The sequence below is a fragment of the Penaeus vannamei genome, chromosome 33, assembly GCF_042767895.1.
Source record: "Penaeus vannamei isolate JL-2024 chromosome 33, ASM4276789v1, whole genome shotgun sequence".
In the NCBI taxonomy this organism is placed as follows: Eukaryota; Metazoa; Arthropoda; class Malacostraca; order Decapoda; family Penaeidae; genus Penaeus; species Penaeus vannamei.
In genome coordinates this window covers 18,470,356-18,485,355 of record NC_091581.1, presented here as the reverse complement: position 1 = coordinate 18,485,355, position 15,000 = coordinate 18,470,356, and the positions used below count along the sequence as shown (strand labels likewise).

Below are 15,000 nucleotides of genomic sequence, written 5' to 3'. Positions count from 1 at the left end.
ATAGAGCAAATGGGAAGACATACATGTTCATTTTGAACTTACTTCAGTAACACTGATGAACAAGATATGGATTTTTGCAAATGTTTTGCTTCAGTGATGCTGTTTACACTATCAATAAGTTTACAAGATTTTAATGATGACAGAAATGTTTGCCATTTAATCAGTATTGCAGCCTGAATATGAAAATACTTTTCATGTTTCAGGTCATATAGCTCATTAGCATGTGTAGTGCACATTATAATCGAAGCATCTCTGTTTTTTGTTCTTTTTCTTGGTGTGTGCTATGCTTTTTCTTTTCTATTCTATCATCAACAAACAGACAAACATTAAGTTCATTATTGCATTTCAGGTATATTTTAGATTAAATGTAAAACTTCCATTGGTTGATAATGCTACAAAGTGATATGCTAAAACCATTTCTAATTTATTGGGTGTATATGTTGAAATCTATGAATAGTGGCATCATACTTGTTATAAAGCCTTTAATGTATTTATATGAAATGCATGATTCTGTGTACGAATATTTGTTTTGCTCATTTGTATTGTTAGATAAAATATTCACTTTATTAGCTTGATGATAAATCTTTCTGGTTTGTAGATTGGCAGTCCACAGTCAAAAGCAAAGTCATCTACTCCATACATTGTAAGTCATCCCAAAATGGAAGAACTTCGCAAAATTGTCATAAAACACCACCAGAAGTTTCTTGATGAAGGGAAGTCTACTCGAGTGATGATATTCTCCCAGGTATATTGAAATAAAATCCAGTATATATATGTGTACAGTCATAAGCAATGAGACACTTTCTTGATAAACTTTACCCTTTGGGATTCAGCATCGTTAAGATATTCAAATATGTAATTCATTTTTGCTATTGAGTATGGAGACTGACTTTTCCTTTTTTATCTCTTGATAGTACAGAGACAGTGTACTGGAGATTACAGAGATGTTACAGCACCATTACCCTCTTGTTAAGGCTATGAGCTTTGTTGGCCAATCAACAGTAGCTCATGGAGGAAGGGGTTTCACTCAAAAGGAACAGTTAAAGGTAATACACAGCTGATTATGACTGCAATTTTTAGGTGTTGGTGGAAATAAATGTAATTTTGATTTTTGCAAAAAAAAAAATCTTTTAGTTTTATAATTTTTATTTATTTATTTATTTATTATTATTATTATTTTTTTGTAATGTCATTATTATGACTGTAATGCTTAGGTATTAGTGTCAATCAATGTAATTTTAGATAATTTTTTTAGGTGTTTGTAGAAGTAAATGCAAGTATGTTATGGTTATATGTTGGTCACAAATTAATAATTGCAACATACTGAATAGCTGTTAAAGATAATTTGATTTTCAGGTTGTGAGAGAGTTCAAAGAGGGAGGGTTTAACACTTTAACTTCAACCTGTGTAGGAGAAGAAGGCAAGTGTGTTTAAAGATTTTATAAACCAGTTTTGCTTTAAAAGGCAGATATGAGAAGGAATAATTTTATGAGGCAAAAAGGGTAATAGAGTTTTTTCAATTTATATCTTCTTCAGAATTTCTGCCTAACTAAATTATCCCAATGGAAATATGTATCAATAAACGTGACCTGTCATGAAGAAACGAATGAATACCACAAAATTAACAAACTTTTGCAAATTAAATAAAGTAAAAAACTTGCAGGCTTGGACATTGGCGAAGTTGATCTGATCATTTGCTATGATGCACCGAAGTCCCCAATCCGTTTGGTGCAGAGAATAGGTCGTACAGGGAGAAAGCGCGAAGGACGTATCATCATCCTAGTAACAAAGGGGAAGGAGGAACAGGTGAGCTAATGGCTTTGGTCGATATTAATTTGTCTGGGAATTTTATGTTATTTTCATTCATTTTCATTCACATAGCAGATTCCTTGCCTTTTTTTATTGCTTAGTTCTAAAATTTGTATTTACAAATTTTTGTTTATGTGTACTTGCTGAATGTATGTATTTACCTATTAATTTTGGTATTACAGATGTATAATCAGAGTCAGTTACAGAAGAAAAACATCAATGCAGCTCTATCAGATGGAGATAAACTGAAAAGGTTTCTCTTTCCGTCAAATGTTCGCATGGTGCCAAGAGGTATGTTGGGGAATAGCTGGAGACAGTTCTCAGTTTTGAGAAATTTTTAGTCAGTCAACAAATTTGAAAAAGAAAATCCCTTTGCTTAATTACTTACTTGCAAGGTAAAATACCTCACTTGTTTATTCATTTGCACGATATTTCGTATAGTTTATTTATTTGCAAGGTAAAACATTTATTTATTCATTCTTCATAACACCTTATTTATTTGTTTTGAAGGTAAAGTTCCTTATTTATTTATTCATTTGCAAGTTATAACACCTTGTTTATTTGCTCTATGAAGGTAAAATACCTTATTTATTTATTTGTAGGTTGTAACACCTTATTTATTAGTCTTGAAGGTAAAATACTTTATTTATGTATTCATTTGCAAGGTATAACACCTGTATGTCACAAGCTCCACATGAAGATTGGCACGTGGAAGACCAAGACTGGCAAGGACCGAAAATCTGACACAAGCTCAAAGTCACTCTCAGGCTCGCTCTTAGAGAGGACAAATGTGTCGAAAAAGGTAAGTTTCCCTCAAAAGGACATTGTTTGAAAGATATTTGGGTTAAAGTATATGTCTTTTTGGGTGATATTTTTTCTTTCATGTAATTTGGAAACTTATGCCGATTTGATATTTATTTTTACATTAGGCCAGACAGTTACTACATTCTGCATATACCTAGAAAATATTGCTGAATGCTATCTGTATTAAAATGATATTACTTTACAGAAACAACAAGGTAAAGTTGGTATGCTAAGCCAAGAGGAATGGCAGTGGCTAAGAGACAATTTGTGGGTTCCTGTGGTAGAGGTGAAGACTCTAGCAAAGCCAACATTCATGAGCTTGAAGAAACAAGGTGAGTGTTTTCATAGCACAGGTTACTTTTGATTTATTTTTGGTTACATTACACAATATATATGTATATTAATTTATCAAAATGATTTTTTTTTTTTTTTTAATTACTATTACAGCCAGTAATAAGGTCTCAGTGACTTGAGAATTAAACTGAAGTGACAGATAATATTAATAGTTAAACTTACAGACCAAGAAGTGAAGGAAGAAATGTCCACCATCAACTTTGGAGACTACCAACCCTGGCAGACCATGTTACAGAAGACACATGTACTTGGACACTCTATGCAGTCACGGAATCTGGTTCAGCTCACAGAATTCATTGACCTGCAGATTAATCTCGACCCAGATGATGACCCCTATAGTCTTGAGATGCAGGCCTTTCTTGATATGAGTTACATAGAAGGTTTGTGTTTTAGAATGAGGTTTATGTATTTTCTCACTGTTTGGTTTGGATGCCAGTAGGCCATGTCAATATCTCAAGAGTATTAATTTAGTATTTCAGAACATTAATTTCCTTGGAAAATTATACACAGATATTTTGTTCTATCATGACTGGTTCGAGATCTCTTTTTAGTTATTTTTGAATCATTGTATACCTCCTTAGAAGGTTATGATATGAGGAAATCTTGTTAGGTATGGATACAGTTTTGAAAGTTGTTTGACATTAATTTTCATTGGGCTTTTTTATCCTTGAGTCATTGATGAGTTTTGAAAATATTGAAAATCATCAGAAAAAAATTGTGATAAGAAATGTATTCAGTGTTTGCTTTTTGAACAGATAAAGAGACAAAGAAAGCTAAGGCAGCAACATCAAAGGAGGAGCTTCCAAAGAAGAAATCCAAAATAGCAAAAGGGGAGAAGAAAAAAAACATGAAACCCAAACAAAGTAACCTCATTACAGACATGTTCAACAGCCAGAAAGCACGGAAAAATGCAGAAGAATTGAGGTCCCAAACCCACCAAGATCTTGAAGACTTCGACATCTTGTCTGAGAAACCAAAAGGAAAGGAAGATGATAGTGACATAGAGATTATAGAGGATGGTGTAATGGATGTCAATGTGGATCAGGCCAATGGAGATGATTTGATAACCTCCTTGTTTAGTAAAAGTAAAGAAAATAACGCCAGAAGAAAAGACCTGAATGATCCATCACGGAATTGTGAAGAGGATATGGAAATAGAAAAAAGGGACTCGATGGATTTTACATCTGCTTACGATAGTATATCTAAGCAGGTTGTGTCAATGTTGTCCTTCACATCTGCGTCTCCACTCCACATTATGACACCTCCATATTCCATTCCAAGTGACAAGGAAATCGATGAACCCTTAAGTCCTACAGAGGTCTTATCTGAAGTAGATAAGTGGATGGAAAGTAGAAGGGTAAACAAATGTCTGCAGTCTGATATATCGGAGATTGAAGATGTGGATATATCAAGGGAAGTGAATCTTCTTATAGCACAGACACAGGAAATACAAGAGGCCATGGTCATACCAGACTCAGATGAAAGGAATGCTTACAGCCCAATTCCTGGTTGTTCAAAAATGCATGATGATCAGCAGAATATTGGTACCAAAGATATGATTACAGAGGAAAATGCAAGTAATACACCCGAAAAGGCTAGTGAAAGTGTAGCTGAAGAAGTGTCACCAATATTACCTTCAAATTATAGGAAACTTGTTAGACCCAATTTGAATCTTTATTCGTCGACACCAAAACTAAATGCAAAACGTCTGTTCAAGGTCACAACTCCAAATCTAACTAGAATAGAACAAGAGTGTTCATTGTCTAGTGAAGCTGAGAATATAGAACCATTACCAGGACAGATAAGTACAGCCAAAAGTATTTTAAGGAAAAAATATGATGATACTGTTAATCCAATACCCTCTGTTGTTACAGAACCATCAGTATTTCTCAGTCAGAGAAGTAAAGTACGCTGTAAACTCAGTAAATTCTCAGTTCAAGATAATGTGAAGTCAGATAACGTAAATGTATCAGCAGAATGTACCCAAGACCAGGTTTTATTAAATCAGGATGGATCCAGTTCTGACAAAAGTGTGAGAAGCAATTTCTCTAAATCCATAGAGGACTCGGAAATACCACAAGCATTCCACAAAGATGGAACAATCCAAATTGATGAAAGTGTCCAAATTGAAAAATTCAAAGCCAGTAGTAATGGTAGATTTGATGCAAATCTTAAGGAAAGCAATAGTAGCAAATCTAATGAGAATTTTCCAGCAAATTGTGAAGACAGAATAATTTCTGAAAGTAGCATGAATGTAGACAATGACATGGAAGACATTTCTGAAATGCACAAAAAATACAGTATTGCAGAGGAACCCAAAAAAGCCCCATCCACTTCAGTAAAAGAAGTGTGTAGTGTTAACTTTGACCTTAGTTTTGAAGATGATTTGTTTGCTGACTTTGACATGAATGAACTTGAAGGTCCCAAAGACCAGAAATGTGAATCTACCACTCCTAAAGAGCCTTCAGTACCTGAGCAGAAGAAGCATTCTTCTGAACAGAAGGACATAAAACCTTTTGAGAGATCAAAGCAAAATCTTTTAAGTGTTACACAAATCATAAATCTTGTTGATGATGAGTCAAATGAAGAAAGTGAGTTTGCTTGTAGTAAGAGTATATCTGAGCTGGAAAATGATGGTGCTTTTAAACAAGAAAGACTTAATTATTCTTATAAAACCCCAACTAAAACTATAGTCCAGGAGAAAGCAGAAAATGTGAAGAGAAGCAATGATGAAAATAGTAATAAAAAGGTACTGAAGAGGAGCCTGTCAGGCAGAAATGGGATAAGCAATTCAGTTGTAAGCAAAAGACTGTCTTGTTCTAAGTCTGAACCTTTACTGCCCGAAAAAGAAGCTCATGATATATTAAATGAACCCAGTTTTACTTTATGTGATGAAATTACACTTGATAGAAATAAAAACAGCAAAAAAAGGCCCTCATTAAGTAAGACTTTAAGCCAGAATGGAAGGAGTACTTCATACGCGACTGAAAGGAAAAAAGCAGCACCTGTTCTACCCATACCTAAAGAAAATCTATCTTCAGAGAATCCAGACTTCAGGACTACAGGAGCAGAGCCCAACTTTTCCTTGCTTGATGACATTGACTTTGATAATAATAATTGGTCAGAAGTGGAAGAAAAGGAAAGTCAGCATAAAAGTTCGGATCACTGGGACTTGCTGGGGAGTGGAGATTTTGAACCCATGTCCGAGTCTCTGCTGGCTGATATTGAGCTGAATATGAAGATGGCCAAAGAAGAGAAAAAGAAGAAAAAGGAAGTGAGTTTCTCTCTCTATGCTGATGATAAAGCTGAGAACTCAGAAGTCATAATTGTTTCAGATGACGAATCACCAGTTTGCAAAAAGAGCGAACCAGCCAAGCTTAACACAAGTTTAGTGGCAGGAACTCAGGAGGCAACGCAGGTATGGCGAAGACAAAAGAGAAGACTTGGTCAGGTTGTGGATTCAGATAGTGAGGAAGAGCTGATGAATAGTCCAAAATCGGCAGGAGAAAGTCTCCAAGCAAGGAGGGCAATGACTAGCTCAAGCTCAGCCAGCACAGATTCAGAACGGAAGAGCTGGAAGGGTAAGAGTCATAAAAACAACAGCCGAGACTCCACAGTTTCCATAGAGGATGACGATTTTGAAGGCGAAGTGTCAATTCTACGTCCAGGGCCCAAGTACATTAATCAGGCTGAGAAGAAGATGAAAAAAAATGAAATATTGGTGAGTCCAAGAAAGATATCTCTCTCTCTCTTTTTTCATTATATTATTAAAAAAAATCAAGGTTTTGAATTTTATACATTATATAGATACATATTTTTTGTTTTTCTTTTTCATTTTTTGTAGATAAAGATTTTTTATTATGTTTTACAGAAGGAAATATTACTCTTCTTTCTGACTTTCCTAGCTGGTAAAACATTTGATTGTTTATCTGTACTGGAGATCCACAGTCATTGCTATGATGAATTATAGATGATGCAAGTACCAGTTAGCATTTATAGATTTTAAAAAATTTATTCACTTGTTTTTTTTCTTTCTTTTTTCTTATTTTAGATAAGCTTAGTAGAAATATAGAACTTTTAATGTTTAATTTCTTATTTGGGTCTATTGCCGTTTCAGAAAAACAACTTTATCCATAATGAAGCAGAATTATCAGAGGATGGAGAGGGGATGTCCAGTGATGAGTCGGAGGGAGAGCATCTTGACAAATACGATGAGAGTTTTGTCGATGATTGTACGCAGCTCTCCCAAGATGCAGCTGTAGAGTAAGTTTCATTGTGATTTTTGCTGGAATTGTTGTTGATAATGATTGACTTTGCCTTAACCTTGCCAATCAATGGAAGTCAACCATTAATTATTTTAAAGGTTGTATTACCATGGCTATCAATATTTAGCTATTTTATGGAATACTTTTCTTTCATTGCATCAGCCTTGTTGTTGAAGTACTCTGAACAATTCAGGATAGATTAGCAATAAATATATCACCTTAGAATTATGTTCACATAGGCTACATGCATATGACAGGATAGAGTATTTGCCCTATTACTTTTCATGGCAATAAAAGGATTGTATTGCTAGGTAGAGTCATCTTTTTATGTAAATTTTAATGTTGGTTTAAGGAGTTTATTAAAGCTTTCCATGATTATCACTTGCAGCATGAGGGCAGTCTACTTGCAGTCGGTTGTCAGCCCAAAATTGGCAAATCGCATTAATCACCGTTCACATCGTGCTCCTGTTGTTCTCTCTGACACAGATGAACAGAGTGAAGATTTTGAAGAGGTGAGTATATATTGTCAGTTTGTCATCTGGAAAGGCATGTATATTATGGTATATTAATATTTGATAAGGACGTAGAACTATAAGCCCTCCAGCTTGTCTGCCCACTAACCATAAAGGACGGCATGCACATCCAAAGGTGTTGTCAGACCAACATTGGTCTAAGAATGCCTTTGGAAGCACATGCTCTCAAATAATGCTTGAATTTTAAATTTTCACCAAAATGGGTTTGTCTTGATTTTTGCCCACCAAAAATATTCATAATCCAGTACTGCTATATACACAAGTGTATGTTAAAGCTATAAAAGTTACAGTGTTACCTCTCATGAATTACTGGAAATGTGTATAGATTACCAAAGTAAATTGTATGTAGAGCATGAAAAACATGTTGATATTCAAAAGCAAATTATGTATTTATATATTTGTAATTATGAAAAATAAAAGGACACCAGAAAGAAACCAAGAGGTGACAAAATAATGAAGTTTTTGAAAGGGGGGAAGGGGAGGTATGACTGCATGAAATATGCTTTGCTGAGGAGACTTGCCAGACAGTATGAGATTTATTAGTAGGCACTACAAACGGCACATTCATGGCAAAGGAAAAACGGCCCACCAGTTTTTGACAGCTTGTCTCCAATCATGATAAATGGTACAGTATGCAAGACTATAGGTAAGGATAGAGATCTATATTATCAAAAGTAAAATGATTTATTTATTAATCTATTTGTTTTTAATATGTAGAACCTTATTTGTTTTCAGGAGGAAGAAGACAGCTTTGTGGTGGATAACAACTTTGTGGAGTATGACACAGAGTACATGGGAGATACTATGCTAGCCGAAGATTCAATTATGATCAAGGTGTTTTGTGTTGCCCTTCCCTTTATTAAGTTATTTTTTTTTATTTTTCAATACAAGGTATTTTTGTAATGCTTTAAAGAAGTAACTGTGTTTTTCTCTCTTTTTTTTCCCTTTTAACAGAGATGAATTAAAGAATCTTTGTCATTTTAGTGGATAGCGAAAGGTTTTAAAAAAGGAAGCTGGGATATATGTTTTACTGTAGATAATGCTATTTCGTACAACCCTAATGACTACTATATATCTTCTGTCTAGGCAATGCATGATCATGCCAACGCTAAGAAGAGGCAGAAAGAGGCAGATAAAAGGCAGCGCAAAAGAAAAAGAATAATTATGAACAAGTCGTCAAGTGATGAAGAGCATGAAGTAGAGCACAAAAAGATGAAAAATAGTGACAGTAGTACATTTGAAGCCAAAAAGAACAATATTATGAACAACAGTTTCTCAGGAAAGGGAACGAATTCCTCTGGAAAAGTAGCTGAACCAAATAAGGGAAATTTCAAAGCAGTGGGACTTGACAGCCATAATAAACTAAAATCAGGAAAAGCAAACATGAAATTAGGTAGAGGTCAAGCATCCAATACTGAAGATGTGTTGGCAGAGAGGACAAAGATTTCATCTTCGTTTAAGCGAAGCAGAGAAAATATAACACTTGATTCCTCGCCTGATGATGACTTCAAGAAAATAGGCCGAGTGCAAGTACCTCTCAAGGACCGAGTAATGGGGAAAATGAAGCAAGCAGAAAGTGTCAACAAACAGACAAAGGGCACGCAAAGAGTCAAGGAAAACAGTGCCATTAAAGTGGAAGATACATTGGGCGTATCGTTTGACTTGGGCTCAGAGGGCTTTGATTTTGATTTAAAAGAAGAACAAGAGACTAAAGAATTTACAGTGCCAGTAAAACCCAGGACAATTTCATCATCATCGTTATCATTACGAAATGAACGGGAGGCTGGGAGCTCATATTACTCGGCAAGAATGCGAGACTCCTCCTCTCCAATGGAAATGCAGCGACCCTTGACATCTCTTTCTAAAAACTTTGAAGCCAAGCCTAAAGACATGAACAGATCTGACATGACAAAAACTTTGGTGAGTACAGGAAATGAACTGAAATATTTTTGTTACTGTGTTTTTGTATATGATTTCTCCTTCCTACCCACTGGAAGTATTGAAGCATATTAGTAAAGTATGTTCTTTGATAATATGTGGTGACTTTGATAACAGTTTTATAAGTTGTACCCATAACCTTGTACTTCTGATTCTATATTTCTGGTACTGCATAGATATTCAAACAAGTCTTAATATGTTACTAATTTTTTATATGATAATCAGCTGATTAACTGCTGACTTAATAGGAATCATATAGAAGTATTAGGCTAAGTTCATAATTATTGATATACAAGCCAAATACATTTTATTGTCATTGCATATGCAAAAGGTACCAGGAAACTCATCAAACACTGTGAGAATGCAAGGTTCTTCGTCTTTATCAGCATCTGGAAGTCACTTCAAAAACTCAGATGTCAAACCCAAAGAAGAAAACAACTCTGTTGGAACAAAAGCTTCAGTAAGTGTAGCCAGTGAATTGAAAGATTGCTGTTATGGTCTTTTATATATATATATGTATATATATATATATATATATATATATATATATATATATATATATATATATATATATATATATATATATATATATATATCTATATATATATATATATATATATATATATATATATATATATAGATGTATATATATATATATATATATATATATATATATATATATATATATATATATATATATATATATATATATATATATATATATATATATATATATATATATATATGTATATATATATATTATTTCTTCTTTGTAGGATGTATAAAGGTATATGGTAATTATTGTGTAAGTTTTAGATTTTAGCTCATTTGTAATCTACAAGTGTGATATTTCAAGCACTTCATAGAGTTGAAAATAATCTTAACACCATTGTCTTATCTGGAAAAAATTAATGCTCCTTTCATTTTTTTTTTCTATTTTTCTTTTTATCTCTCTCATCAGGTTCCACCCCTCCTACTGGTGGATTCTCAAGAAATCAGTATTGCAGGCAGTATTGCGTCCAAAATAAGACTGCATAAAGAAGTTAATGTATCGGTGGCCCAACTAGCGCACGCTCATTATGTTACATCAACGAGAATGGGAGTCACCAGATTATTGTATTCGGGTAAGTATTCCTTTCTGTGTTTGTTTTATTTTGGTTATTCAGTTTAACTTTATAACTGTAGGAATCCAAGTTGGATTATCAAGTTTTTACACAATAGATCATGGGTAGATAGGACAAATTTGTGTAAGATTTCAGACTTCATTATTTCCCAGAGATCATGATCCACTTCTGCACACACACAAATATGCCTGTGTTGGGGAATGCTAGTGCTTCTGTCTGAAGTTCATTCAATATTTCATTGTATTATTATTATTTCAATGAAACAAACCTCAATACAAATTTCAATTGTAGTACAAATATGTTTGTATTTTCCAGGCAGCTCTATTTTTCAAAAAGAATGTACCTTGATATGTTCTTGTGGCTGTATTTAAACTATATACTTGATGTGAATTCCTCATTCTGTGTACATTTTCTTACAATATTTTCTCCTGTTTTTTCTTCTTTCAGCATTTACAAGCATTCAGCAAAGAGGGAAGTTAATACAGAGGGTGCAAGGCATGTTAGACATCTATGAACGTTCTGTGCTCATTATAGAATCAGACCGTTTAAAGCCCGGAGAATCTCCTCACAATGCACACAGTACTCGCTCAAAATACGTGGACACCATAACATGTGCCTGTACTCATGTCAAGCGCTTCAAAGTCTTGTATTCAAGAAATCAAGGTGAGTTAGTCAACAGTGTTTGAAAAAGTGGCTGTTTTATATTAAGGTACTTATGCCATCTTTAGTTACTGAGAGGAGGTTGATGTTTACTTTCAGTTCCGCAATGAAAAAAGAAAAACATGTCCTATGATGCTAAGTCTCAGTACATGAAATAGGACAATGTGTAGATGTATCTTTTATCATATATCTATTAATGTTTCTGTACCAGTTGCTTAAAGAATCTTGAGACAATGTTGCCACTGAACATAAGGTTAATGTCTAACAGTAGGCTTATCACTATCTTATTTTATGGCTATAATATGTATTAACCACTAACAATAACATAGTTATTCTGTGCTCATGATGTCTAAACTCTTTTGTATTGTAGTAAACCAGAACATTTATGTAATTTCTCTCTTTCCATAACCAGTAAATAATAATGATGATGATGATGATGAAATGATGAAATGATGAAATAATAATAGTAATAATAGTAATAATGATGCTGATGATAATAATGACAAAAAAATGTGTGTCAAAAATTGAAACATTTGAATATACCTATTAGTTTCAAATAATTAAGATAAAAAAAAAAAATGTGGATTGAGGTTCTCTAGAGTCTTGGATGAGATGCCAGTTTTATTATATTTTCTGAGATTGGAGCGAGTATAGTTCTTTTACTTATTCAGATGATACCATTTACAGAGACCACACTGATAATAGATATATCAGATGTGAAGAAGTGTGAATTATCTGTGAATAAAGGATTCCAAGTGTTGATTGATAAATGCAAGCATATATTTGTTTTTCAGAGGACACTTCCCAGATAGTGTGGCAACTTGTAGAACAAGAGAAGGGAAAAGGGTTTAGTATTTTGGTGGTCCCATCTTTCTTAATTCAGCATCAGAAGGTATACATACATAGTTTTTGTGTTTGTCGGTACCTCCTTCCTTATGTTTATCTCTGGCATTGTGGAAGTGACATGACATTCAGAACTGTAAACATAAGTTTAAATGTAATGTAGTTATTAGTTGGTAATGTAGATAGTCATCTTTTATATATTGAAGGCTTTTGAGAGAGAGAAAAAAAAGACCATTTTTTATACTTATTGTATAATAGCTTTATGCTTTTGCTCTCTTACAGATTCTGAATTTTTTCAAATCCTTGCCACGCATCAGCTATGCATCAGCCATCTATTTGGCATACAACTTCAAAACTGTAGTCGACTTTATTAACAGGTAAGATATTTATTATTAATGAAATTATTTAATGTTAGAATTATGAATATGAAAGGATACCAGCTAGATGTTTAAAAAAAATATAACTAGCAAAGTCATTTTTGTGTTAGGATTTATAAGCATGTACACATAATGCAAAAGAGCTGATATATTAGTATTTAACATGAGTACCGGGCACAACATTCAGATGCTTTTAACGTATATGAAATTGAACTTTTGGATACTGTCTGATGCACATAGAGATTGTTCAATTAGAGTGATACTCAGGGTTGAAGGCTATTACATTAAGTTGGGCATAGTAATCATAATGGAATGTTTAAATGTTGATTTATATGTTGTGCTTGTTGTACAGTCTTTGTTTTCAGTGGAAAGAACTGAATGGTTCAGCAGCAGCAAGGGAGAGATTATTGAAGTCTTTACCTCAGTGAGAACTATCAACTATTCTAGCTGATTTTACTTGAAATTCCCTTAATCCTTTGATATTCTGTTGCTAAGGAAATTAGTCTATTCAATTTTGTTTCTTTTCTTTTCCACAGTTCTGTTGCAACTATCCAAGAGAAAGGGTGCATGACATTTGAAAAGGCCTCAGAGATAAAGCAATACCTTTATCGCAAGTTTAGACCAGATATGCTACCTCCATCCTGATGCATTCATGTAGTTGACAGTGTTGAACTACATAGTTAAGTTACTTTATTTAATGAATTTTAGGTGGCCAATTGTGATTATATGTTTTAAATACATTTGGAGTATGACTGTTGCATGTTATTTTTGTATTAATGGTTATACATGTGCCTATTTTCTGGCATATTCAGCACCAAGGATAGATATATGTCACAAAGGCTGTGAGAGTTGTGTACATATCTATACTGTATTGTTATTTTCTAATAAACAGTTAACTAATATTTTTTTTAAATATGTAAATATACAAAAATATCTGTGATACTTATGTTAAATAAAAATAATTATGGAAACTAAAATGTGTTTTTTTATTTTTTAAGCTTGAAATTAAAAGTGGTTATTATATTACTTCAAAAATTCACTTTTTTATATTTGAACACAATATTTATCATGTGATTTTACACAGAGCAAAAATAAATTAATATTAGGTAAGATAACTGATGAAATGGAAATGCTGTGTAACTGTTGTTCCTTTTTTGTGACAAGAATTACTGTTACAATTTCAGTTGCACAGATTTTTTGCTCACTAGGCACTGTACATAAATGGAAAATATCACCATCATTCACATACTTCTCTGTACTGTACAAATTATAACTAGAAACAGACATTTGATAACTGAGGCTAGCAATTCATAAGTTTCAAAACCATATATATAGTACTTAATGTACTGTAAACTCTGGTTCTGGGACTATTCAAACAATGTGTTGTAACATGGTTTATTATACTCACAAAGTTTCAACCTGCAAAATAATTACATCATCAATATCAAAATATATATTAATTCATTTCCAAATAATGTTTTTTTAGTCATTTACCATTACTGATTCATGTGACCTGTGACAAAATGCACAATTTCATCAATACAAACTAATTAACACAAATAATAACACCTTCATTAATATAAATCTATTAATATATCTTGACAGAAATTGCCTTAATATAATTTCATTCCTTAACAACAATCTATGCAATTAATGCTAATGTGCTTGCATATCAAATAATGTCTATTTTACTTGTTTATCACATCATTTATTGACTTTCCCATTTTGATTTTACTATTAAATAAAAGACTAATAACTATTTTTCTTGTTTATCACATCATTTATTGAATTTCCCAATTCGATTTTACTTTTAATTACAAGACTAATAACTCACTTTGTTGACTCCTCCAGATAAATAAATAAAGACATCACAGGGAAGGAATTTTTATCTCTAGAATATCAATATCTATTTTGAATTGAACAGTTCAGCTTCATGTTATCTCGTGTCTTGCCCAAAAAATACCAGACTTGAGAATTTTATATATCTGAAAAGATGCAAAAAAAACTCATTTTATATGTATATTATTATCTGGTGGTTGGAATGACCATAAATTCAACACACTTCATATTTTCTGGCAATGCTGATTCAACATTGACACCATAGAAACAAAAAAAAAACAGGACATCGAAAATGTCTTACATTTTAACCAACAGTACATTATTTACATTATATTAAAAAAGACAGTCGATTAAATAGCCTCAATAGGTATCCACTGCTCTTCCTCATCAGGGCCATACTCATGTAATGCTAAATCAACATTGGTTACCATACACTGGACTCTTAAGAGATTAA

General features: G+C 33.0%; 2 protein-coding genes across 3 annotated transcripts in view; one reads left to right on the top strand and one right to left on the bottom strand.

Annotated features, from left to right (window-relative positions):
* Positions 1 to 13,684, top strand: part of Fancm (FA complementation group M) — a 24,943-nt gene extending 11,259 nt beyond the window's left edge. The window contains exons 10-28 of one of the 2 annotated variants that reach the window (XM_070145325.1): positions 599 to 745; positions 915 to 1,046; positions 1,357 to 1,420; positions 1,664 to 1,806; positions 1,992 to 2,100; positions 2,475 to 2,611; positions 2,819 to 2,945; positions 3,132 to 3,347; positions 3,723 to 6,688; positions 7,085 to 7,230; positions 7,621 to 7,744; positions 8,501 to 8,599; positions 8,852 to 9,685; positions 10,035 to 10,163; positions 10,665 to 10,827; positions 11,275 to 11,490; positions 12,282 to 12,379; positions 12,613 to 12,707; positions 13,244 to 13,684. In XM_070145325.1, coding sequence (XP_070001426.1) covers positions 599 to 745; positions 915 to 1,046; positions 1,357 to 1,420; positions 1,664 to 1,806; positions 1,992 to 2,100; positions 2,475 to 2,611; positions 2,819 to 2,945; positions 3,132 to 3,347; positions 3,723 to 6,688; positions 7,085 to 7,230; positions 7,621 to 7,744; positions 8,501 to 8,599; positions 8,852 to 9,685; positions 10,035 to 10,163; positions 10,665 to 10,827; positions 11,275 to 11,490; positions 12,282 to 12,379; positions 12,613 to 12,707; positions 13,244 to 13,352 — 6,054 coding nt within the window. In that variant the 3' untranslated portion in view covers positions 13,353 to 13,684. The remainder of the gene's footprint in view (positions 1 to 598; positions 746 to 914; positions 1,047 to 1,356; positions 1,421 to 1,663; positions 1,807 to 1,991; positions 2,101 to 2,474; positions 2,612 to 2,818; positions 2,946 to 3,131; positions 3,348 to 3,722; positions 6,689 to 7,084; positions 7,231 to 7,620; positions 7,745 to 8,500; positions 8,600 to 8,851; positions 9,686 to 10,034; positions 10,164 to 10,664; positions 10,828 to 11,274; positions 11,491 to 12,281; positions 12,380 to 12,612; positions 12,708 to 13,243) is intronic. The other variant, XM_070145326.1, reaches the window with a different exon arrangement.
* Positions 13,685 to 14,094: 410 nt separating this feature from the next.
* The window catches only part of LOC113828031 (uncharacterized), a 2,540-nt gene continuing 1,634 nt past the window's right edge, over positions 14,095 to 15,000 (bottom strand). The window contains exon 1 of the mRNA XM_027380973.2: positions 14,095 to 15,000. This exon is cut by the window's right edge and continues 1,634 nt beyond it. Within this exon, the coding sequence (XP_027236774.1) occupies positions 14,897 to 15,000 (104 nt within the window). The 3' untranslated portion in view covers positions 14,095 to 14,896.